The sequence below is a fragment of the Pantherophis guttatus genome, chromosome 1 (genome assembly GCF_059756535.1).
Source record: "Pantherophis guttatus breed Tessera chromosome 1, ASM5975653v1, whole genome shotgun sequence".
In the NCBI taxonomy this organism is placed as follows: Eukaryota; Metazoa; Chordata; class Lepidosauria; order Squamata; family Colubridae; genus Pantherophis; species Pantherophis guttatus.
In genome coordinates, this window is record NC_142063.1 from 153,694,991 (window position 1) to 153,718,085 (window position 23,095).

General features: G+C 38.5%; 1 protein-coding gene across 1 annotated transcript; it reads left to right on the top strand.

The window, feature by feature from the left end:
• The first annotated feature begins 644 nt into the window (after positions 1-644).
• PDK1 (pyruvate dehydrogenase kinase 1) lies at positions 645-22,634 on the top strand. Its single transcript, XM_034427462.3, has 11 exons — positions 645-1,100; positions 4,298-4,439; positions 5,664-5,735; positions 7,864-8,048; positions 8,811-8,906; positions 10,784-10,861; positions 14,054-14,130; positions 14,671-14,769; positions 16,046-16,156; positions 18,066-18,179; positions 18,278-22,634. The coding sequence occupies exons 1-11, from the start codon at positions 980-982 to the stop codon at positions 18,416-18,418; spliced, it is 1,236 nt and encodes a 411-aa protein (XP_034283353.1). The 5' UTR covers positions 645-979; the 3' UTR covers positions 18,419-22,634.
• The last annotated feature ends 461 nt before the right edge of the window (positions 22,635-23,095 follow it).

The window sequence follows — 23,095 nt, forward strand, 5'->3', positions numbered from 1 at the left end:
TAATTCACTTAAGAACTGCAGTGACTCACTTAACAACCATAGTTCTATGGAGATTCTCAGTCACCAAGGCTTATAGTCGTCCCAAAGGTGCTTTTTCTTTCTTTTTTAATAAACACTTTATTAAACTTTTATTACATTAAACACATACAAAATTATTTCACTCAACAACAGCTAATTGTGGTGTTTTTCTTGTGACAATAATTCGTGCATTATTTACAAAAATTAAACTGTGCGTATTTACATTCAAAGGTGCTTTTTCCAAGAGGCAAGTGGACTTTCTGGTTTTTCTTTGGAAGACCTTTCGCTTCTCAGCCAAGAAGCTTCTTCAGCCAAGAAGCAAGAAAGATGGGAAACTGGGGCAAAAATTCATTTAACAAATATTTCGTTTGGGCTCAATTGAGGTCGTAAATCAAGGACTACCTGGACTGGCTAGAGATTGAGGCAGGGCTGCTCCCCGAGCCGCTCTTGGGAGACAATCCGCTGGTACCTCGCAGGAGCAACCTGGCGGCCTCGTCCCGCCGAAAACCCTGCACGGGAACAGAGGGAAAGAGTCCCACCTCCTCGTCGACTCAGAGACCCATGTTCACGAAGAAAAAAGGCGGGGATGATTGAACTCCTGGTTGCGGGACCTGGATCCTCCTCCCAGCTCGTGGAGGAGCCGAGCGAGGGCTCTCGCACTTCCTTTTCTTACCGCACTTTCCCTCCTCCCGGGCGACCCGAGCGGCTCCGCCTCTCCGCCCGCCTCCTCCTGCCCCTACGGAGGAGGGCAAGAAATAGCCCGGGCCTTGGCCCGTGCTGGAGCTGCTGCTTTATTTATCCCTTCGGACCTTCTTTCCCCGGGGTCGGGAAAGGGGCAAAGTGAGGCTGCAGTCCCATTCTGACAGAGGCTGCAAGGAGGGATTTGGAAGCCCAGCCGCGCGCTCTCTTCTCGTCGTCCCGCTGCTTTGCACGGCGCCCCTCCGGGTGTGCAGCCGCCGCCATGAGATTGCTGCGGGCGCTGCTAAGGAGCGTCTCCCCGCTGAACACCATCCCTCAGCAGGTGGATTTCTACTGCCGCTTCTCCCCGTCCCCGCTTTCCATGAAGCAGTTCCTGGATTTCGGTGAGTGGCGGCGGGGTCGCTTTCCTCCCCCCCTCACGGCCCGGGTTGCTCCTCCTCCTCCTCTGCGCGGCTCCTTCCTCTGCGAGTCTTTTGCGCCCCCCCCCCCACTTCGGCCGACCATTTTCTTTCCCCAGAGGGAGAACCGCCACCCCTTCTCTGCGGGGGGAAAAGGCGCTTCCACCTCCCCCGAAGGCGGCGAGCGGAGCGAGGCCTCGTCGGAGGCTGTGCAGCCGAAGCCGCCCCTTCCCGCTCCAGCTGCGGAGAAGCGTCCCCCCTCCCCCCACTCCACTTCGCCCTGTCGACCCCGTTTCCTTCTCCACGACTTCTAGGGACACGCGTTGTAGAGATGGAAAAGGAGATTGATTGACGCGCCCCTGACACCCCCCCCCCGAAATGCACCTCAAAAGTTGTGCTTACCAAAGGCGTTGTGCAACGGAGGGTGTTGCCACGCAAAAGAATCTAGAGACTCATGGTCTGGGGCTATGGTGTCTCACGTTGCTGCCCCGATAGTTTTGGGCAGTATGGGTTATTGCACGTCTTACAATGCTTCGTTTAGTGACTGTTCCAAGTTACAACGGCACCAAGGATTCCTCAGTGAAAAAAAGTGACTGATGACCGTTTCTCTCACACTTAGGTAAACAACCATTGCAGTGACCTCCTGGGCATGTAATCAAAATTCTTGGCAACTGACTCATATTTATGACCGTTTCAGTGTCCCGGAGTCATGTGAACCCCTTGTGTGACCTTCTGACAAGCAAAGGCAAAAGGGAAGCTGGATTCGCTTAACAACCATGTTGCTAATTTAACAACTGCGGGGATACACTGAACTGTGGCAAGAAAGGTCGTAAAATGGGTCCCAATTCACTTAATGATTCACTTAACAACAGAAATGTTGGGCTCAATTATGGTCGTAAGTCGAGGACTACCTGTACCCAAATTCCATTTGACACTGGTGGCTGGAGTTTGAATGAGTCTGAAAATAAGGAACATTTGGCAATGCTAAGGTCACAGCTGGTGCTTTTCAAGGGCAAATCTTCCAGTTTAAAAGACCATTCCATTTTTCCAGAGGATTGTTATTTACAGGTTGTTACCTTAGCATTTCATAGTTTTGAAGTTCTGTCTTAAGAGGTGGATGTGCACGTCTGTGTGTATAAAAATGTGTGCTTGGGTCACACATATTTGTCCACATACATCCTTAGTGATTTTTCTTTTTTTAAATAATTGTTACTTTAGCTAAATGATAGGTCTACTACTCTACCTAATATTGCTTAAGAAATTATAATATTCCACTGTATTAATATGCATAGAGCTAACTACCAGTACTGTATAGTGCTAAGATTACTCAGAATTACTGTAGGTTCCATTTCACAATCCGAAAGAATATAGGGTTGTCTTTGGATATATTTTTTTCCCAGCAGTATTTCTCAAAACTACAACTTCCATTTGCTTCAGTATGTTTGTTTGTGGTGACAGGGCTGATAAGTTATAGACTAGCAATGTAAGTCTTTCTTGTGCAGTATTGCATGAAAAAAAAAAAATTGGAGAAACCCTTGGAGGAAAAAAAATCATAATTCTTTTGGTTCTACCAAGTGTGAATTCTACAACGTGACTAGAATTTCTACTGAACTTTAGTAAAAATATCTAATTGGATATCGCACTGATCACTATAAATACTGTTATTTAGCTTTAGATGTTTTAATACATATGGTATTGGTATCATAATCAAAGCAATCAGATATTTACACCAAAGTATCCTGCATATGTTTTGCATTGAGTAATAACCAGTACAGGATAGAGAGCAAGGTTCAGTTTATAAATTGAAAATTCTGTTCTCCCATTATCTCCTAACCCTAATCCTAAATGTAGGAGTAGCTGATGAAGCCCTGCACTTTTCCTGCATTATCTCCTACATCTTCCTTTAAGGATATCATCTTTAGGAGTGGTGCCTTCTGAGATGGCTTTTGAAGTCAGATATCACTGTTACCTCATCATCATTGCAACACTGAAGATCCCAGCTTGAAATGATTATTACAGAACATTCAACAGGAATAATGAGCCAATTGGGGGTGGGGGGGGAAGGGGGCTGAACCAGATTCTCTGGCTGGGAGAGCAGAAAGCAGATCCTGGGCCAGTTCACCAACACATCCCAGTTTGCAATCAAAAAATGCTATTTTGTTCTACCTGATGGTAGGACTGATCCTGTTATTCATGTTCTATCAGGGAGCAGGTATTTTTAAAACTTCTCAACATTTTTCTTCTCTCTTTCAAGTAGCCCCTGAAATGATATTCCTTTCAAATTATTTGTAGACTTTGCCACAAAGCTATACTCAACTGAAGACTTCTGATATGCTTTGATTATCTCTTTCCCATCTTGATTCATCTGTATCAAGCCATTGTTTTCTTCAGAAAGGGCTGTGCTCTTCAACTTATGATCACAATTGAGTCCAAAATTTCTGTTGCTAAGTGAGACAGTTAAGTGAATTTTGCCCTAATTATATGACCTTTGTTGCCACAGTTGTTAAGTGAATCACTGCAGTTGTTAAGCTAGTAACATGGTTGTTAAGTGAATCCGGCTCCCCGATTGACTTTGCTTGTCAGAAGATCTCAAAAGGTGATTACATGACCCTGGGACACTGCAACGGTCATAAATATGAGTCAGTTGCCAAGCATTTGAATTTTGACCATGTGACCACGGGAATGGTGCAACAATCGTAAGTGTAAAAACGATCATAAGTCACTTTTTTCAGTGTTGTTGTAACTTTGAACAATCACTAAAAGCTGTTGTGAGTTGAGGACTATCTGTAGTGGAGAAGAAGAATTTAGTTTTGCAATATCTTTCACTGATCCTTAGCGTCTTCAAAAAAGAATAGTTTAAAATATCTAAAAAGCCGCAATCAGTAACATAAAATGTTATGTGTCTTGAACTTTAATGTCATGAATGTTAAGAATCCAATGTGGTCTTCGTGGGAGACCAAGCCACATCAGTCTGTCTACTACTACAGTTCTGAACATCGGGTTACTACTTTCTGAATTTATGTAAACCTATATTTACTGTAATGATAAAATGTTTTCCAGGATTTCATAGAGAAGCTGTTATTATTTACCAGCCCATGATCCTGAATGAACTGCGTAATGAATTGTTTATAATCTATTTACTGTGGTTTCAAAATTGTTTCCTTATGACATTTTCCCCATAGGATCTGACAATGCTTGTGAGAAAACCTCTTTTATGTTTCTGCGACAAGAGTTGCCTGTAAGATTAGCAAACATAATGAAAGAAATAAGTCTGCTTCCAGACAATCTTCTTAAAACACCTTCAGTTCAGCTTGTTCAGAGTTGGTAAGAACCTGTTTCTTTTTTAAACAAAGCCCCATGAAACCAAATTTGAACATTTTACAAAGATATGTGAAGATTCAAAATATTAGAAGCTAAGACTTATGGTTGGTTATAAGGTGCCTAATAGCATCCATGCACTGATCTAACACAGTGAATAGACATCTGGCTTGTATTTTCTCCCTCACCACCTACATAGCTCTGTGCCAGAGGCAGGAGATACCAACACTAGTCATGAACTTACAGCCCAGACTCCTAACATATCATCATCTGTAAACCATCATCCTTTACTTGAAGAAATCCTAAGGGCAAACATCTTGCCCACATACACAACTTCCATCTTGTGGTTTCTGAGCCTGACTTCAATTAATATTAATATTTATAAAACGAGACCTAAGCATCAAAGCATGATGCAAATGAAAAGTCCTAGCTGAAGAGAGAACATAGAGACGCTTATCTCATTCTGTTTTTGTTTTTTCTGCTCAAGCATATTGTGCTAAATTGGCAGCAATAACATTACATAGTGTTCCGTCCTTCCTAAATTGTTCAAGAAATCAGATTTGGCCTATTTGAATTAATGATACCATCTGGTTGATCTCTGTACCCAATTATCTTTAGAGTGTTGCATGAATGTAAACAGTTAATTTAGTAAAGCTTATTTCCAAGTGAATGGACATAGCACTGCAACATTTGAAACAGGTTTTGAATAATTTTTAGAAAGTGGGCCTCTATTGTAGGATGGAAACAAATTTACATGATGAGAAAGTAAGGATTTGCAAAAGGAAGGGGAAACCTGGAAAAAATGCTTCCCTTTCCTTTTGAAGGAGTTTTTGATTTATTGGAGGCCCTTTTATTGTGAGGAAAAAAATCTTCACTAGTGGGTGGCTAGAATATAGAATGGTAAAGCTAGGAAGTGTTTTACTTTTCAAAATCCATGTCCTACTACTATTACAAATAGTAGATGTCCTGCTCCTTGCTTGGGGTAAGATATAATGGGCATTCATACACACTTGTAGAAATGAATAGTATTTATTGTCTTATATATGAAGTCTATTAATAATAAAAATTTGAAAATTATCTCTTGTTAAAAAAATTAGAATGTGCTGAATTTTGAAAGTAGTCATAAAAATATTATGTTGGCAAATTCATATTCTTGTCTTTATTAGGTGAGAAGAAATTATTTATTTTTCTTTATAACAAAAATCAAACATGGAGAAATTATGTTTTTAGGTATGTGCAAAGTCTACAGGAGATCCTTGATTTTAAAGACAAAAATGCTGATGATACAGAAGCTATTTCTCGGTGAGACATTTTGGACTTCTCAAAGACAATGCATTATCTAAGTTAGTCTTGTAGCATGAGACATTCAGAACCATAATTTTATTATATTTGTTTTATTATATAGATCTCAAAAAATAGTGGAATATTAAATATGAAGAAAAATCTCTTAAATAATTTCTTTGTAAGTTATCAGGGGGGCTGTCTAAAAATAATAAACTTACAAAATAAATTCTACTCTATGTAATTCATTTAGAATTACTTCTGTATTAAAATTAGGAAGGTTTGACCTACATGTACAATGTTTTTGAGTTCAATTGATTAGTCTCTTAATTTTTCTTTAAGGGTTATTAATAATGAAGTGATTTAGTCTTATTTTGAGTTTATCCATTGAAATTAGTGGATTTGCTTAGAATTCGAGTAACTTAATTTTAACGGCTCTGCTTCAATTTACTAGCTTCATAATACCATTGTTCTGTCCAAAACCTGCATGTCAATCACAGACAGTCATCCTTAAGAAAAAAATCTTACTTAGGTTGAGACTTATTGAGACTTAGGTTGTAACTTCTACATTGTTACTTCTATTGTCATGTATTTATAGCAGAGGTCTCCAACCTTGGCAACTTTAAGACTTGTGGACTTCAACTCCCAGAATTCCTCAGCCAGCTTGGCTGGGAATTCTGGGAGTTGAAGTCCACAAGTCTTAAATTTGCCAAGGTTGGAAACCCCTGATTTATAGCATGTTGGGGCATGCTAGCTGTGAAGAGATTAAATTATGCTTTTCCAAGGAAATGGCCCTTCTTAGGCTACATAATCTCTCAGAGATGAGATAGATTATTAGGAGGATAGTTTATCTGTTAGAATTTGAACAACTGCTGAGTTGAAAAATTCTAATGGTGTTTTGTGTTAAAAGAATTGTGAGATGCACTTTGAAGGAAGAAATAGTGGACTGAGGACAGCTCTGCGAAAAACAGAGCCAACAACTATAGCAAAGAATGTAGATTGGCTCTTTGAACCTCTCTGTCAAAAGAAGATGGGAGATCACCCACAAGTACTCCAGACAGTTGATCCTTGTGAGGGGTGTTTTGAGCACTGGAGGATGAGGAAATAGCCATCTTGCTCAAACCAGAGTTGGTGTCTTTAAAAGGACACTAAGTTTGCATGTTTCCTTTAGTAATCCTATTCCAAAATTGCTTATTAATTACTCTGCACATATTCAACAAGATCAACAAGTCTAAAAATACTGTGTGACTGCTTTCAGCCCTTACTGAAAGAAAATTTTAACTACCAACTTAAGAAGCTTATTTTCTTTAAGCTTAAGAACTTAAAATAATTGAAATAAACAGCAAAAAGCTAATTAAGATTTTGATTTTAGAAAATTATAAATGGATTAGGAGTTCAGATAAATTTGAAATAAGATTTGGAATTAATTATAAGGAGTCCTTCCCATGAGAAAGTCAACTTGTTTTGAATTTTCTCTACATGACAGAGAGAAAAAAAATTAAAAATTGGACTTTTGAAAAAATGGAATTGGAAGTAAATATCAATAAATACAGATATTTGCATCAATAAATACAGATGTTTGCTTCTATGGATAGATTGTGTCTGAAAGATGTTTTGGAAGAAATGATAGAACAGGAAGAAGTTTTATTTGACAAAGTGAAATTGAAAGTGCACTTTTGCTTTCTGTTAGCTTTCAAATTCCTGCTGACAGAGAAATATCTGCGACCTCTACAACCTACCACTATCATTTCTCCAAATGTAGAGAAAATATTCATAGGACTACTGAGAGAAAAAGAAATTGGTATAAAAAACCCCTATGATTGTTGGAAACATCCTGTGAGCTGAGCTCTATGCATTAAATCTCAGCCACTATTTTTTAAGTATCTAAACCAAAGCAGGACATAACCTAAATATAGATGATAACCTTGACCTAAAAATAATTGTGGCTATGCTATTAGAATACCTTGTGTTTAGAAGTCCAAATCCATTTTAAAAGATTGCTTTCTTATACTGTTTTAAACACAACACAATTTTTGTTGATTATAGAATGCTTTCTTTAGTTTCTTGCTTTTGCAGTAGTTAAAATTCGATATGCTTTTATGACAGGTGTACTAGTATTTTAATACAAATATACCATACTTGGTTTCAGTTTTAAAGATACTGTGATAACAATCCGGAACCGTCACAATGATGTCATTCCTACCATGGCTCAAGGCGTGATCGAGTACAAGGACAACTATGGAGTTGACCCAGTGACTAGTCAGAATGTGCAGTATTTTTTAGACCGCTTCTTCATGAGTCGGATTTCAATCCGAATGTTGCTTAATCAGCACAGTAAGTACTTTTATTAACTTGATGAATTGTTTTTATTGAGTAAGGTCAGAAAACTTTTTGAAGTGAAGGATTTCAATTAGACTCACAGTGGACATAATAGCAATAGCAATATCACTTAGATTAATATACCTCTTCACAGTGCTTTACAGCCCTCTCTAAGCGGTTTACAGAGTCAGCCTATTGCCCCCAACAATCTGGGTTCTCATTTTACCAACCTCGGAAGGATGGAAGGCTGAGTCAACCTTGAGCCGGGGAGATTTGAACTGCCGAACTGCAGCTAGCAGTCAGCTGAAGTAGCCTGCAGTGCTGCACTCTAACCACTGTGCCACCTCGGCTCTTATTATATAATGCTGCTATTGAGACTGCAAAGCTGTATCATGCATGCAAGCAGAGCTGGGGTTTTCTATGTTTTCTTCTTAAGGCTTTGGCGGGAAGCTAAACTATAGTTTTTCTGTGACTCAAAATGGTAGGAAACAGTCATTAGTTCTTCCAGATCAGAGCAGGGAGTCTGGGGGCAATAAAAAGGGCCACAGGATGCCAATCCCTAATGTAAAACAAGTGCAAATACTTTTCTTTTATGAATAAAAAGGAATCTTCTATATACATGGCATATACTATAACTTAGTATCATCCTTGTTATGAAGTAGTAAATCCTTGTCCATTGTTTTTGTCAGGCATCATCTCCCTACCTATAAAATATATGCTGTTCATGGCCTCTTTATTGTGAAATCATTTATGTTACTTTGTTTTTGTTGTTGGCAGCTTTGTTGTTTGGAGGAAACGTTGAAGTTAATCCAGCACATCCCAAACACATTGGAAGTATTGACCCTAAATGCAATGTTGTTGAAGTTATAAAAGGTACATTCAGACAGACAGAATCCCTTTCTTGATCGGGATTCCTTGTGCACAGTCACTCACGCCCTCGTCACCTCTCGCCTTGACTACTGCAACGCTCTCTACATGGGGCTCCCCTTGAAGAGCACCCGGAGGCTCCAGCTGGTCCAGAATGCAGCAGCGCGGGTAGTGATGGGAGCAACATGGCGCTCCCATGTAACACCGCTCCTGCGCGAGCTGCACTGGCTCCCGGTGGTCTTCCGGGTGCGCTTCAAGGTGTTGGTTATCACCTTTAAAGCGCTCCATGGCATAGGGCCTAGCTATCTCCGAGACCGCCTGCTGCTACCGACGACCTCCCATCGACCCGTGCGCTCCCACAGAGAGGGCCTCCTCAGGGTGCCATCAGCCAAACAATGTAGGCTGGTGGCCCCCAGGGGGAGGGCCTTCTCTGTGGGGGCTCCCACCCTCTGGAATCAGTTGCCCCTGGAGATAAGAAGAATCCATGACCTCAATGCCTTCCGTCGTTCCCTGAAAACCTATCTTTTTCAGCAAGCCGGGTTGGTTTAGAAGAAATTTTTAAATTCTTTTAATTAGTTTGTGATTCTTAACTTTCGGGCCAAAATTTATATATATTTTTAAATGTTTTAATATTTGTATTCTGTTTTTTTATCTTGGCTGTACACCGCCCTGAGTCCTCAGGGAGAAGGGCGGTATATAAATTGGAAATTAAATTAAATTAAATTAAATTAAAAATAAATGTGGCAAGAAACAGCCTTTCTGGACTGCTGACTTCGTACAAGCTCCTTCTGTCAGACATGGAAAGTTTCTATTCTGCTGAGACATGATGTTTACCCTTGAGATGTCATTCTGTGTGTAAAAAACAATACAATTTTATCCAAATTTTGTAGTAATGACCTAGTATTTGGGAGACTTTTATTTGGTGTTCCTATTGCCATTAATTTAATGTAATATATTCTTTAATGTAATTTTTATTCTAAATTGCATTTTGAAAAATCAAGGCAGGTATCAAACCATACCGTTAAAAGCTAGCAAGCACCAATGGAAAATACTTCTGAGCAAATATGCATAAGATCATGCAATTATTGGGCTATGTTTAAGGATGGAGCCATTTATGTTTCCCCAAATCACTAGCCTTCCAAAAAGAAGGATTAGTCTAAAATGCCTGATAGAGGAAGGACAGTGTGCAACATCAGAATTCCCAAGGATATGGAGATGGAAAATTCCCTCTTCTTACAACACAATGATTATTATCCAGGATACAGAATCGGAGATAGTGCATTCAGTCCCTCCTCCATCATCTTAAATCCCTGTAGCTACACATCCTATATGTATTTATAGAATTCAAGAGTACAGAGACTCTCTCTCTGAGGGAGATGAGTGGTTCAAAAATGTGATGAATAGATAGATAGACTTAAAAAATGCTGCTGTTTGTATAATTTTGCTTGGTTGAGTTTGTTGGGTTGAAGGGGAGCTAAGTAGGAAGTAATCAGTGGAGTCCTGTCTTCCGACTACTGGAAAGCTTTGCCATCTGAGATTTGTACCGGACATCTTCCACATGTTTTAAAGTATTAATATAGACTATGCGGGGGATAGATAAATGGTCTTCTATTTGTGCAGAGAATCCAAACATAGACATTGTTCTTGTCGGTAATTGAAATTAGACAGAACTATGCAAGAGAAATGTCAGCTACTATTCATAGAATAGCAGTAAAAGATGGAATGTGAATGACTGTTTCTTCTCAGAACTCTGTTTTAAGAACTGCTGCCAGCTAATTGAATAAATTCTGGATGGGTGAGGTATCTGTCTGTGTGTGTGTGTTTGTATATATGCATGTGCCTTTGTGTGCATCTTTTAAGCAAAATTGTATTGCTTTTTTCAGATGGTTATGAAAATGCGAAGAGCCTCTGTGACTTATATTATATGAATTCTCCAGAACTTATTCTTGAAGAGAAGAATGGTAAGCATGGAAAGGGGAGGATTGGCTTATTCATTGACTGTTCTTAACCAATTCCTAGCAAGTTTTACCATATCTGTCTACTTTGCCTTGGACTTACTTTAAATATTTCTGTAACAGTAGATAGTTTTTTGGTTGGTTATAGAACTAGCCTGCTTATATTGCAAAGTGCTTTGACTCTATGTCATGAAATTCTAGAATCATTTGATAGAGAGATGGACAATATTTAGCATGTGTTCAGAGTACATCCTATAACAATAATTGTTTGCACATACTCATTTCACTGCAGAAATTGGTTTTAGGAAGCTAAGTGCAATTATCTGTGTCATGTTTTCAAATATGCCTGTGGGCTATGGCTAGAATTCAGTGTAAAATAATATACTGGCTGAAAATGCACAGCATTCAGTATCAATCAAGCTAAGCCTAAATTAGAGTTTCTCTAACTACATCATACATTCTGTCATACGTTACCTCAAATAGTACAATAAGTGCCAAGAAATCTTTCATTTGCTTTTATTCTTGACATTTTAGGTAACCTTTATTCAAAATGCATTTTGAACTTCTATATCTTGATTTATATGTAGCACTTACTCTCCATTACATTTGGACATCTTATACATCATATGGGGAGCTTTTGGCCTGTGAAAAAGCTGCAACAGCTTTCTGTGGTTAGAAGCAGGTATGGCGGTTCTATATGTAATGACCAATATAGGCATATCATAATCCGAATGGATCTGTAGTATGAATTTGCAAAAGTATTTAGGTTGCCTGAGAGATTATATAGTAAGGTGACCAATCGTCCTCCTTTAGGGAGGACAGTCCTTCTTTTGTAAGTTCTGTCGTCTCTCGAAAAGTGTCCTCCTTTTCGATATTTGAAGACTAATCTGTAAATCTCCGTATTCGATTGATGCCGATCCGATATGTTGCATGTGGTGTGACGTATTTGTATTTGATATGACGATTCATCAAGACTCGGTACAGTGCAGCAAGATGTGATTATGAGACACATGCGCTCCACACAGGAGAATAGTTTTGAGAGAGTGCGCCGTGCGCAAGAGTGCACCACACGCAAGTGGCTTTGTTTATTTCTTACTGAAACACGACATGACACGCACGCATTAGACTCATTGTTGCAATGAATATAGTGTTTCTTTTATTTACAATATTTTTTTTCTTCAATTTATTTGTGTCCTTCTCCTTGTAAAAAGTTGGTCACCTTAACTGTAGCATTGTCTTCCTTTTGATCTTTTGGTAGATGGTATTTCAGAAACTATTACTATATACTAGTAATAGTTGCCTTTTTTTTTGTTGAGAATATTATTTGCTTACTAATATGGAGCAGTGCAGTGGCCTAGAAGTGAAGACACTCACCTCCCACTCAGAAAGTTGAGAGTTCAATCCTAGGCAGCAGTAGATGTTTCTCTATCAAGGTGCAAAGAGAAAATTAACTGCTGCAAATTCTGCATAGGCGCCAGGAAGGGCATCCGGTCAGTAAACGCTCAGCTCCATTCAGTCACCCCGACTCTATCCCGAATAAAGATATTAAAGGGTCATAGAAAGGAAAACATTATTTGCTTACTAATGCTTTTGGATTGTTATTCTGGTATTCTTCAGTGTCATTTTAAATGTAATAACAATTTCTATTGCCTGTTTGGGGTGTTTGATTGTATTAGTGATTTTATACAGAAAGGTAGATTAAAAATAATTGAAATGCATCAATTATGTATGACTGCAGTATTAATGTGAAGAATTAATGTATAACCTGATAAGTTGCTGTTATTAGCTATCAAATCAGTGTTGACTCTCAGCAACCACATGTACAAATCTTCTCTAGGACTATACAGTATGTCCCCAGTCCGGTCCTTCAGGTCTTCCAACAGTGTGGTTTGTGTTTAAACACATGTAAATGAGACAAGAGCTGTATGGAGTAACTTCATATGAATAATTGCCCTTTTGTAGCTATCATTTCATTTAAACAATAACAAACAGTTTTTGGAGAGGCATAGAACATAAAAGATTATCTAGCTCGAGTAACTACTGTTACATTTTTCTAGTCATTTCTACTGTGTTGTGTAATGATGTTTAATCCTTATTCTTGGTTAGTTTTAACATACATTTTAGCGCTCTGTCTCTCTCTATATGTGTGGGTGTATTGTGCGCACATGCACACACACACGCACAACTACCTCATAATCTGCTATATCTTGAAGATTTATCAAATATGGATAGCTAAGCACAATCACATTAAGAATGTACATGCTGCTGCAGTCACTGGGTCTAAAACCAACATAAGAAGACAAATTCTTTTTTTAAAATGTACTTTAAATATCTGCTGTTGAGAACAGAAATTTTCTCAAACATAAGTTTCGAATAACACACACACACACACACACACACACGTGTGTGTGTGTGTGTGTGTGTGTGTGTGTGTGTGTCTGTGTGTGTGTCCGTCCTCGACTTATGACCCGGTAGCTCCCCCCTAGTTCTGGTAGCTCCCCCCTAGTTTTGTGGTTGTATTCTGGGTGCTTGACCACATTTATGGCTATTTGCAGCATCCTGCAGACCCATTACTGCGATTTTTTACATTTCCTCACCCTCCCCACCCCAGAAACCAGCATTTTAGTTCCAGTTTCTGATTTTAAAAACCCACCTATTTGGTATAATAATGTGTTTCTTTAATGACTGTGGCATTTGCTTAACAACCATGGTGTTTGTTTAATACCACCACAAAAATAATAAAATCAGGCGTTGTCACGTGACCTGCTTAACTTCCATGATTTACAACCATAATTCCAGGTTGAGTTACAGTCATAAGTAGAGGATTACATATATATGCACACATGTATAGACTTAAGAGTAAAATGTATTGGGATCCCAACAAACACAACAGTAATTCCACTTGCCCATTTGACTTTTATCTCTCAAATAACTGATTTCCACAACTGCAAGAAAGACTGCTCTTAAGAGAATTTCAAATTGCAGTTTGCCGTGTGCGAACTGCAGTGTGAGAGTAGCAACCAGGGGTGGGGGAGGCTCCATAACTCTACAGTCTCGTGCGTGTGAACCCTTAGTCAGGACCAAAGTAAATGGATCTTGGTAATCTTTCAGCTATACTGTTGACCCATGGAGAGGCTACCAAGATTAACAGTGGCTGTTGGTGTACAACTGATCTTTTTCGCTCACTTTGTTTTACAGTAAAATCACCAGGGCAGCCTATGCAAGTGGTATATGTGCCATCACATCTCTACTACATGGTTTTCGAACTTTTCAAGGTTTGTACTGATCTCTTCTATGTACTCTTTTTCTGTTTCCCTTAGTCAGATTATCCAAACATCATAATCTCTCCCTCTAGATTTGTTAAAGAAGCATGCGTGGCGGTAGGGGGAAAGTTTTAAGTTTTTATTCAGTACATGACCTGTACGTTCATAGAAAATCTATTTAGGTGCTCTGCTGAACTTTCTGTCTGATTCTCCTTCAGGAGAACTGCCAGTCTGCTGGCTGCTTCTGAAAATGTGACACACTTTACCTGCACTTTAGAGCCAGGTGTGTGTCTCCACACCCTTATAGATCTCCACTGAGAGTGAGACTGCCTGTGCATTTGAGAACTTGCAGGAAAGTAGGTAAATAGATAATACTACATCAGAATAGGAAGGCCACACTGTTATGAGAAGTCAGAATTCCTACATTGCCAAAACAGCTGCTTCCCTGATACTTTGAAAATGAGTCAGATACATTTATGGAATATGCTTTCTTTACTTATTATGCAAAAGTGTACGTAAATTGACTGTAAATGTAATTTTTTGAAAAATTAGAATGCAATGAGGGCTACCATGGAACATCATGCAGAACGGGGAATTTACCCTCCAGTTCATGTCCAAGTCGCGTTGGGCACTGAAGATTTAACTGTGAAGGTAAAGTATTTAGTCTTAACATTTTCTGTTTCTTAAGTCTGGCAAAAGACTGGCAAAAAATAAAAACGTAGGGATCTGTTGCAGAGCCATTGCTTCGGTTTTTTTTAATACTCTGACCTGATCAAATGACTATGAATAATTTTACTTCTAGTGTTTGATTATTTTTAGCTACCTACAGGTAGTCCTTGACTTACAACCATTCATTCTGTGACCGTTCGAAGTTAATAAAGGCACTTAAAAAAGTGAGTTATTGATCCATTTTTCACATTTACAATTGTTGCAGCATCCCCGTGGTCATGTTGTCAACATTCAGATGCTTGGCAACTGGTATGTATTTGTACAGTTGTATTGTCCCAGGATCACGTCATCACCATTTGTAACCTTCCAAGCCGCCTTCCAACAAGCAAAGTCAATGGAGAAGCCTGAGTCACTTGTTACTAAATTAACAACTGCATTGATTCACTCAACAACTGTGGCAAGAAAGGTGGTAAAAACAAGCAAAATTCACTTAACAACTGTCTGGCTTAGCAACAGGAATTTTGGGCTCAAAATTTTGGTCGTAAGTTGAGGACTACCTGTATAAGTTTTTCATATATTTTATAGATACTTTATCATTTGTGTTTTATTATGCTTATTATAAATTGCCCAGAATTGCAAGAATAGGTGACATTCAAATAATTTGAGAGTGAAAGAGAAGGGGGTTCAGGTGGGACAGGGTCTTAGACTAAGCATTGCATCTAAATTTGGGGTGTCAAACTGGTGGCCCGCGGTCCAGATGCATCATGCACAGGCCACGCCCACCCCAGCTCCACAAAGGCAAAAAAGTCACGTGACATCAACATGACACGGTGAATTTGACCCCTGTGCTCCAAGTATTCAAATGGAAGCTATGGACAGAAAAGTCTTTCACCAGCTGCACCATTTTGCAACCAACCTGGTTACAGTCAATGGATGCTTTATTTGCATCATGCTCTGATTAGCTTTTGTTGCACTTTGGAGATTATTTTTAAGCTTCAATTAATTTACTTTATGTCACTCTTTTATCATATTATTGAATAGTTGAATAAAACATAATTTAATAACCTTTTCATCTGTTGGAGTAAGTGAGAAGAGTCTGTTGGTTTGTTCACCTAGATCAGGGACTGGTTGTAGGATTGTAATTTGTCGGTTGTTGTTTCTGGAATATATTCTTAAGAATGATTCATTGTATGTAGATATAAGCACACACCAAACATAGGAGCTCAATACTGTATAATGTTTTCCACTCACAATTTAGATGTGCGACCGTGGTGGTGGTGTTCCTTTGAGGAAAATAGACCGACTGTTTAACTATATGTATTCAACTGCACCGCGTCCCCATGTGGAGACATCACGAGCAACCCCTCTGGTTCGTAGTCTGTATCATATTTTACATTATCAGTTGTGGAATGAAAAACTCAAGTCCTCCTTATTTTTCCAGTAGCTTTTTTTAAAGTTTATGGTTCCTCTGAATGTGGAAGTTAAAGCATAATGAATTCTGGGACATTCTATATAAAGAATTTTTTTTTTTTCACAACCCCTTCTTAACCCCCATAAATAATTTGAAGGTGGTCCATGATTGCATTTGCTTTTGCTCAACTCAGAAATGTTGGGAACAAAGATAAACGAGGTGTGGTCTTGCTTCAAAATTGTTGCAGGTCCTAAAGCAATTAAAAAAAATCCCACCCACGCCAAAGAAACATTCTCAGTAGTTTAGCAGTTTTAAGGGCACGGCGGAAGGCACTGAGGTCATGGATTCTCCTTATCTCAGGGGGCAACTGATTCCAGAGGGTGGGTGCCCCCACAGAGAAGGCCCTCCCCCTGGGGGTCACCAGCCTGCATTGTTTGGCCCTACAATATAGAGGCATGGCCGTCTGATGCTGTTCTTTGACATTGTCCTGCAAGTAAGATTAGAATTAATGGAACTTGGTGTCTCCAGGCCAAGAAATAATTCAAGACCAAATAGAAATCAATGGTATCAAAAGTACCCAAGGGATCAAACATGATCAACAGTCAGAATCTTTCTCTTGCAAGTGAATATCTAGGCAATCAAGGCTGAATTTAATTCAAAATCAGACCTGAACCAACCTTTAAAAAGATAGTTGCTGTCCTTTCACTTGTTTGACATTGTGGGCAAATGTCATTTCTCTTTCCTCAATCTGTGTTCTAAAGTTTTGGTTAACTGTTCAAAATCATACTAATTTTTAACTTATTCCTGATAAACCAATTAACCAAATGATCTAGTTGTGTAGGAAATGTGTTTGAGAATAGAGCTCAGGGATCACTTTTGTAATTACAAAACTATTTTATGATGTTTTATTGTAGTTCAAAAAAGGCACAACATTTTTCTGAATAGAGCTAGGCTCCAGCTCCTCTTCACTTTAATATTAGCACTTACGGATCTTGAAATAGGTACAGTGTCTTTAAAGACTTGCCAAGAGATCCAGGTGAGACTCCTTGTATGCTCTGAAGCATGCCTCTCCACGCAAATTGGAAGCATTGTGTGGCCCTTGTTACTATTCCTGCATCAGTATGGCCTTGGAAAACAATATTTTGTTTCTGAGCAGTGTAGTGTTGCTCTCAAGTGGGATACAAAGAAGGTTTTGGAAATACTATGTTCATATTTTCTTGAGAAAAACACAGAAAAACTTCAATCTCATCAAGGCCCTGATAGTTTGGTAGAGCAGCAGTGGATGAATGTACCAGGTTTGCTGTTTGGAGCGGTGTCTGTGTGTGGGGCCGTATCTTTTCAGTACAACTTTTTAAAGACTACTTTTCTATATTACATCTGTATACTTGTTATGTGATGGGGGGGAGGAATTATTTAACCTGTTCTTCTGCTTCTAATAACAGCTTAGTCTGTGGGCACTGGCTGATGAAACTTTTGAGATGCAGAGATAATATTATCTGCTATTAATGTTAACAGACATAAATAATTTTACAACCTTATCTGCGAGGTCTAGTAGTCAGCAGCAAAACAAAAATCCAGGCAATCCCTGCCTGGAAATAGCCCCACTATACTCTTTAAATGTTCCTATATAGAACAAGCATTTCCAGAATTATGGAGAAGAGAGGAGGAAAGGGCAAAATGCGAGTTGTGCAAAAATTCCTTGACATCAATGGGAAAAAACACAGAGAATATTATGTCTTCATCTTGGATTGTACCTTCATTTTCTTTTTTGTGGAAAAAGTATTGTTTTGGCCTCTTCATCTGTCCTTTGAGCATTAGATCTGCTTCAGACATTTCAAATTTTCGGTTGTTTTTGTTTTTGGCTTAGGCTGGATTTGGTTATGGTTTACCTATATCTCGTCTGTATGCTCAGTACTTCCAAGGAGATCTGAAGCTCTATTCTCTAGAAGGTTATGGCACAGATGCTGTTGTCTTTATAAAGGTATGTCAGGGACCAGTTGTGGCAAATTCCTTTCATTTTAAAATACAAAACTTGTTCCTAGCAAGTGATTAACTCCGCTCTCCTTTCTTTTACTGCAGGCTTTATCAACTGAGTCGGTTGAAAAATTGCCAGTGTATAACAAATCGGCTTGGAAACATTACACGGCCAATCACGAAGCAGATGACTGGTGTGTCCCAAGTAGCGAACCAAAGGACATGACAACATTCCGCAGCACATAGCAGCAGGAGGCCAGGCGTGCTGAGCCAAAGAGGGTCCTGTCACCTATGGTCAGCTTACTTATTAGCACCACTATCACATGTCTAACGGGGAAGGATGCATCTCCATATCCAAACTGGAGTCCGAAAACCATATCATTGCCTAGAGTTTTCCACAGTGTTCATTTCTAACAAGTGGTGTTTTTCCTTCTTTGCATCTTTAAATTACTTCAGCAAATGCACCTTAGATTACTTGAGCAAAGTCTAGAGGACAAAAGACCCGAACAGTGTGTTTAAATATTGTTCTGCTTAACCATCAGTCATTCCAGTGAACAATTCATGGGATGGATTATTTACTTTGTACACCTCCTCTGGGATCAGTTGCACTCGCGCAGCCTTTTGCTCTTGAGGACTTCAGAAGGGCTTTACAATGTGAGAGAAACAATGTGAGCTTATCTTGTTTGTTCATTTTTTTGTATTATGCGGAATTGATTAATTGGTTACTGTCAGCGTAAACAACTCTTTAGCTTTATATTTATAGGTATATATTTACAGCTAGACGTAGAAGTGCTTGAGCCTCATTCATTTTGTTTTGAAAATGGAACTATTTTAAATCTTTGTCACTGAAATAAATGATACTTCAAAGGACTTCAAGCACTTGGCTTGTCCAGGTGTAGTGTTTTCCCAATTGGAGAGAGCAAAGCAGATCTTTTAAGAATGCAGGGCCACCTGTATCCTCAGAAAGGAGGCCGGTCTCTGAGCTACTACCAAGTTAAGTAGGCAAAAGATTGTAGTCTTATTTTCCTCTGAGATATTAATGGAATTTAAAAGTGTATAATTTGGGATGAATTTTCCATTCACATTCAGGGACCTTAGTAAAACCCTTCCTAATAGAATACCACTCGTACACAAGTGTTGCCAAATACAGTTGGTCTCACGGAGTTGATCACAATATGCGAGGTAAGGGTTGCCATATGATTGCAATGAATTAGTTTCTTTTCACATTTATTCTAATATTTCCATAGAACAGTGAGATATAATTGCTTTCTAAGAAAACAAATTGGAACATTATACTGTGTCATTTTATTTTATATTGCTTTATGGCATATTTTAATGATTCCAGTTATGTTTTCCCTTTCTGCAAGGCAGATTTGACCAATGACCTAGGTGTTAAAAACAAATTTTATTCCACTGAAATCAGCTAAACACTGGTGTCACTGCTAATCCTTTACTATTGTAGTTACTTAAAGTGCTACTCAAAAGTAAAACCCCATTGCATGAGTAAAGGATGTAGCTTTACTCATTGAAACTGCAGACTTAAATACATTACATCATACTGTGTTTCCCCAAAAATAAGACCCTATCTTATATTTTTTGAACCCTGAAATAAGCGCTTGGCCTTATTGCCATGCACTCAAAAGCTTGATTGGACTTATTATCAGGGGATGTCTTATTTTGGGGAAAACAGGGTAAGTCCCACTGAATATTACTTAGTGGGACACAGAGAAGAAGATTGGCTTAACTCCCTCAGCTGATACTTAGGAAAGCATCATACACACCCTGAGTGATTTGAAGCCCCACACCACTGCAGATTGGGTTTGGGACCTATTTCCCATTTTCATTTCAAGTCAAAAGATAGCTAGAACATTTTTGTCTGACCGACTGAGATGAAAGTTTCAGAAGACATATAAGGAGACGATATATAATGAATTTCAGACCGATCGGTACAGAATGGGTTGTGCACAAAATGAAACAACATACTTTGAAATTAAAACAAAACCAGCCCCGTTTGCAAAGTGCCTGTTACAGCTTTGAATTTCTCTCATCATGGAGGCTATTGTTGAGCATTAGTTTGTAGTCATTGTACCACTCCTCTTAGAAGTAGGAGGCAACATCCTGATTTTCAATCAGGAATCTTGAAGTAATAATATAATGTACCTACAAAAAATAATTATTGGTCAGAAGATGAAATACTTCCTCTCTTCCAGCGAAATGAGCCCTGGATTGTAAAAAATATTACAGATAGCTAATAAGGACAATTAAAATAGTAAGAGTGCAAAGAAGTTACAGTTACTATATCAGGGGTGTCAAACTCATGTCGTCACGGTGTCACCTTCGCTAAACAGTGGGTGTGGCCAGCATGTGATACATCTGGTCCGCAGGCCAGAAGTTTGACAGCCCTGCACTAGATAGATACATAAAATAAGCTTCTTCCTGCAAGTAAAACCATTTACTCAATACTAAAATTAGTTAATTTCCTTTTATTGTGCTTCATTGTGTTCCAGTATGATTTCAATTCTCAAGCTTTTTATTTTTGAAATGCACCTTTTTATATCCCTCATTTTTTTTTTCTATACTTCTCAGTTACTCGGACAGACTGACCCCAGATGATACGCGGTTATCCTTATCTGCAGTTGTGATAGAACATTTCAAATATTTGATGGAACAAAACTTAACCTACTGTGAATCTTATTCCTATAGGGAACAATGGCAGTTCAAATTAGTTTCCTTGTTTAGTCTTGGAACCACCAAAGAAAAGGTGGTGGCAGTCTTACCAATAGAGAAAATAGCCATGTTTAAAATGTTATTTAAAACCTGTAACCAATAATGAAAACGGATCGTTCAGCATAGCCATAGAACAGAGCCCAGTGAGGAAGCACCATCAGTGGATTCAGGTCAGCCATTCATGGAAGAAAGGCAACAAAATAACAAACTCCTCCATAACAAGGAATTTTTAAAATTCATCATGCTTACCTATCTTCCTTATGTCCAAAATAAATCTCATTTATCGACTTGCCCATAAACCAACCTCCTTTGCACTGGTTCCCTCCTGTTCAAATAGGTCTGGACAATAGCAGTGATAGACCCTGTGCCCCTTGCTCTATGAACTACTGCCTTCGTTTATAAGCCCATGTTTGGGAGAATGAAAGAAAAGGTAGATCAAGGGTGTCAGAAGACTCGTTTGGAAAACAGGCCTTTTTGTTCCATGTTTAGCAAACTTGAAAAAGCTGCTTTGAGTGCAAAGCATTTTAAATGTCTCAGTGCAAGTGTTTTTCTGAGCACTTTACATTCTACTTTTTTTTTTTTTTAAATGGAATTTGCTGATCACTTCTAGGCTACTTGGTGAAATTTCTTGGAAAAAGGGTTCTGAGAGCAGCCCTGTTAAATTCCTTATGAAAAGGTTTGGGCGGTTTTGTGGAAAAATAGTGTTTCTATTTGAGTTTTTTCTCCTGTAGGCAGTGGTTAGAAGAATAATGGAGAGCCTATAGAGATGGCAACAAAAGAACACCCCTCTCAATTACAATGCTTAAGGCCATAAACCTTAACCCATTTTTACTTAAGAGAAAGCCTTAAAACATGACAGTGCCAACGTATGTATGGATTTTAGATGATCAAGAAAATAGCAGACTAGAGCTACCTTTGTGTTGGGAAACTTTACATTTCCTCTATCAAGAAACTAAATGTACTAAATCACAGGATAAGATTATCCTTTCAATACCGGTTGATCAGTGCTGGTAGTTTTCAAATAAGCTACAGTACATAGTAAGTCTACATTACGGAAATAATCATTGTTGGAAGAAAATAATTCATTACATGAATCATCAATCAGGAGCTTGATAGATGGATTTGGCCCTTGAAAAGTTAATTTTTCAAGCTCAGGTGTCCATTTGAACCTCAAGAAAATATGATCTGGGGCAAGGGACCAGAGAAAGACTGTATTAGTATTATCTATCCTTGAATGAATTACAAATGTTAACAGCCATCAAGTAAGCCTATGGTCTGATAATCCAATAATGAAATTTGCCACGTGCCAGACTGCAAATGATACAAATAGGTTTAACAGACACCACTAGATTTGCATATAGGCCTTTGGATATATGTATATTTTGTCCTTACTGAAATGAGATGGTATTGGGTGTTTGACAATTCATATTACTGAAAGTTTATAGAAAATAACTGTTTATGCTACAAAGTGGATTTATTTGCTGTTATTTTGAAGTTTGATTTCTATTAACACAGTATTTAAAATAATGATGATAATAGTACACCTTTATGGGAATTTCTCATATTGATAGTACTAGATAGAAAAATCATTGTCCTCATAGTTGAAAAGTAAAATGGAAAGCAATCACATTTGTTTTTAAAATATTAGTCTTGTACTATGAAAAGTTGGATTTGTAAGAAAAATGACACTAATTTTTGTAAAAAATAATAAAGTTTGACTTTTTTTTAAAAAAAAGGCCTACAGCGTATTGAATGGGTGACAGTTCCTGTTTCAGATGAATTTTCAATTCATTCTGGTCACAAGAAATGTTTGTAGTCTACTTCTCTGAATATATGTGACTATGGACAAGAGAACAGAAAGAAATCTCATCCCAAAAGGTTCAGAGACAAGTTAAAATTTTTTTTTAAATCTGATCTCAGTCCAGGTAGTGGACAATCAGACTCTGAGCACTCTGAATGAAGTTTTTGTCATTTGAGTTTTCTTATTGTCTCTGTCAGCTACCCAGACCAAGAGATCGAGTCAATACAGTTAGTCAAAGCAACGTCATGTCTGGTATTATATAATTTCAGAAGTTTCCTGTGATTAACTCTGTCATAAGCAGCAGATAAGCCATAAAAACAGCTCCTGTGATTAGACTTGAAAGTCATCCTCTAAATGCTGGACAAGTTTAAGTATCTGACCTGTGCAGAAACCAG